The sequence below is a fragment of the Calidris pugnax genome, unplaced genomic scaffold (genome assembly GCF_001431845.1).
Source record: "Calidris pugnax isolate Ruff unplaced genomic scaffold, ASM143184v1 scaffold365, whole genome shotgun sequence".
Classification (NCBI taxonomy): Eukaryota; Metazoa; Chordata; class Aves; order Charadriiformes; family Scolopacidae; genus Calidris; species Calidris pugnax.
Genome location: NW_015091076.1, coordinates 1 through 2,986, shown reverse-complemented (window position 1 = coordinate 2,986; position 2,986 = coordinate 1). Strand labels below are relative to the sequence as shown.

Here is a 2,986-nt window from a genome sequence, read left to right as displayed (position 1 = left end):
GGGCAACAGGGGGATGTGTGGGGCAGGGGAACGCGTGGGGAGGTGCAGGGCAGAGATCCCCCAGGGGAACAGGAGGGCTATGGGTCGCTATGGGGCAGCTATGGGGCAGATGTGGGTTGCTGTGGGGTAGATACAGGTCACTATGGGGCAGCTGTGGGTCGCTGTGGGGCAGATATGGGCTGCTATGAGGCAGCTGTGGGTCTCTATGGGGCAGCATGGCTCTCTGGAACCCATAGCCATAGATCCCCCAGGGGAAGAGTAGGGTTATGGGTTGCTATGGGGCAGCTATGGGGCAGGATGTGGGTTGCTATGGGGCAGTACCCTTGATATGGGGCAGAATCGCTCTCTGCTGTATCACAGGGAGCTTCTCAAACCCATAGATACAGATCCCCCAGGGGATGGGGGGTTATGGGTCGCTATGGGGCAGTCTATGGGGCAGGGTGTGGGTCGCTATGGGTCGCTGTGGGTCAGTACCCTTGATGCAGGGCAGGATCGCCCTCTGCTGGATGGCGGAGGGTTTCTGGAACCCACAGACATAGATCCCCCAGGGGACGGGGGGTTATGGGTCGCTATGGGGCAGGGTGTGGGTCGCTATGGGGCAGGCTATGGGGCAGGCTATGGGGCAGCTGTGGGTCGCTGTGGGTCAGTACCCTTGATGCAGGGCAGGATCGCCCTCTGCTGGATGGCGGAGGGTTTCTCGAAGCCGTAGGCGTAGATCCCGCGCAGCAGCGCCTCCCCCAGCTGCATCTCGTCAAACGTCTCCACCACCTCGTGCCAGTTGCTCTGACCAGTCACAACCAGTTAAACACCAGTCACACACCAGTTACCACCAGTCACACACCAGCCCAGCCCGTTAAAATCACTTAAAACCCCTTAAAACCCGTTAAAAACTCCTTAAAAACCATTAAAAACCCCTTAAAACTCAGCTAAACACCAGTTCAACCCATTAAAAACCAGTTAAAACCAGTTAACTCCTCCCAGTAAGGCCCTAACCCTTCCCAGTCCCTCCCAGTTTGGCTCAAACCCCTCCTAATGCCTCCCAGTTTACCTCTAACCCTTCCCAATCCATCCCAGTAAGGCCCTAGCCCCCTCCCAGCCCCTCCCAGTTTGGCTCTAACCCCTCCCAGTCCCTCCCAGTAAGGCCCAAACCTCCTCCCAGTCCCTCCCAGTCCCTCCCAGTGCCTCCCAGTGCCTCCCAGTAAGGCCTTAACCCCTCCCAGTCCTTCCCAGTCCCTCCCAGTTTGGCTCTAGCCCCTCCCAGTCCATCTCTAATGCCTCCCAGTCCATCCCAGTCCCTCCCAGTAAGGCCCAAACCCCCTCCCAATCCTTCCCAGTACCTCCCAGTCCCCCCCAGTAAGGCCTTAACCCTTCCCAGTCCTTCCCAGTACCTCCCAGTTTGGCTCTAGCCCCTCCCAGTCCCTCTCTAACGCCTCCCAGTACCTCCCAGTAAGGCCCTGGCCCCCTACCAGTCCATCTCTACCCCTTCCCAGTAAGGCCTTAACCCCTTCCAGTTCATCCCAGTCCCTCCCAGTAAGGCCCAGACTTCCTCTCAGTCCCTCCCAGTTTGGCTCCAACCCTTCCCAGTAAGGCCTTAACCCTTCCCAGTGCCTCCCAGTTTACCTCTAAACCTTCCCAATCCCTCCCAGTCCCCCCAGTAAGGCCCAAACCCCCTCCCAGTCCATCTCTAACACCTCCCAGTACCTCCCAGTAAGGCCTTAACCCTTCCCAATCCCTCCCAGTGCCTCCCAGTTTGGCTCTAACCCTTCCCAGTCCCTCTCTAATGCCTCCCAGTCCCTCCCAGTAAGGCCTTAACCCTTCCCAGTGCCTCCCAGTCCATCCCAGTTTGGCTCTAACCCTTCCCAGTCCCTCCCAGTGAGGCCTTAACCCCTCCCACTCCCCCCAGTAAGGCCCAAACCCCCTCCCAGTGCCTCCCAGTTTGGCTCTAAGCCCTCCCAGCCCCGCCCAGTAAGGCCCAAACCTCTTCCCAGTCCATCCCAGTCCCTCCCAGTAAGGCCTTAACCCCTTCCAGTACAGCTCTAACCCCTCCCAGTCCCTCTCTAATGCCTCCCAGTCCCTCCCAGTAAGGCCTTAACCCTTCCCAGTGCCTCCCAGTCCATCCCAGTTTGGCTCTAACCCTTCCCAGTCCCTCCCAGTGAGGCCTTAACCCCTCCCACTCCCCCCAGTAAGGCCCAAACCCCCTCCCAGTGCCTCCCAGTTTGGCTCTAAGCCCTCCCAGCCCCGCCCAGTAAGGCCCAAACCTCTTCCCAGTCCATCCCAGTCCCTCCCAGTAAGGCCTTAACCCCTTCCAGTACAGCTCTAACCCCTCCCAGTCCCTCTCTAATGCCTCCCAGTCCATCCCAGTAAGGGCTTAACCCTTCCCAGTCCCTCCCAGTAAGGCCTTAACCCCTCCCAGTAAGGCCTTAACCCCTCCCAGTCCCTCCCAGTAAGGCCCCCACCCCTTCCCAGTCCCTCCCAGTTTGGCTCCAACCCTTCCCAGTAAGGCCTTAACCCTTCCCAGTGCCTCCCAGTTTACCTCTAAACCTTCCCAATCCCTCCCAGTCCCCCCAGTAAGGCCCAAACCCCCTCCCAGTCCATCTCTAACACCTCCCAGTACCTCCCAGTAAGGCCTTAACCCTTCCCAATCCCTCCCAGTGCCTCCCAGTTTGGCTCTAACCCTTCCCAGTCCCTCTCTAATGCCTCCCAGTCCCTCCCAGTAAGGCCTTAACCCTTCCCAGTGCCTCCCAGTCCATCCCAGTTTGGCTCTAACCCTTCCCAGTCCCTCCCAGTGAGGCCTTAACCCCTCCCACTCCCCCCAGTAAGGCCCAAACCCCCTCCCAGTGCCTCCCAGTTTGGCTCTAAGCCCTCCCAGCCCCGCCCAGTAAGGCCCAAACCTCTTCCCAGTCCATCCCAGTCCCTCCCAGTAAGGCCTTAACCCCTCCCAGTACAGCTCTAACCCCTCCCAGTCCCTCTCTAATGCCTCCCAGTC

The 2,986-nt window shown here is 59.3% G+C and overlaps 1 protein-coding gene across 1 annotated transcript in view; it reads right to left on the bottom strand.

The window, feature by feature from the left end:
- LOC106896987 (eukaryotic initiation factor 4A-I-like) overlaps window positions 1-783 on the bottom strand; it is a gene marked incomplete at its 5' end in the record, with an annotated part of 11,618 nt that extends 10,835 nt beyond the window's left edge. Inside the window, one exon of the mRNA XM_014957334.1 lies at window positions 651-783. Coding sequence (XP_014812820.1) covers window positions 651-783 — 133 coding nt within the window. The remainder of the gene's footprint in view (window positions 1-650) is intronic.
- Window positions 784-2,986: the final 2,203 nt, after the last annotated feature.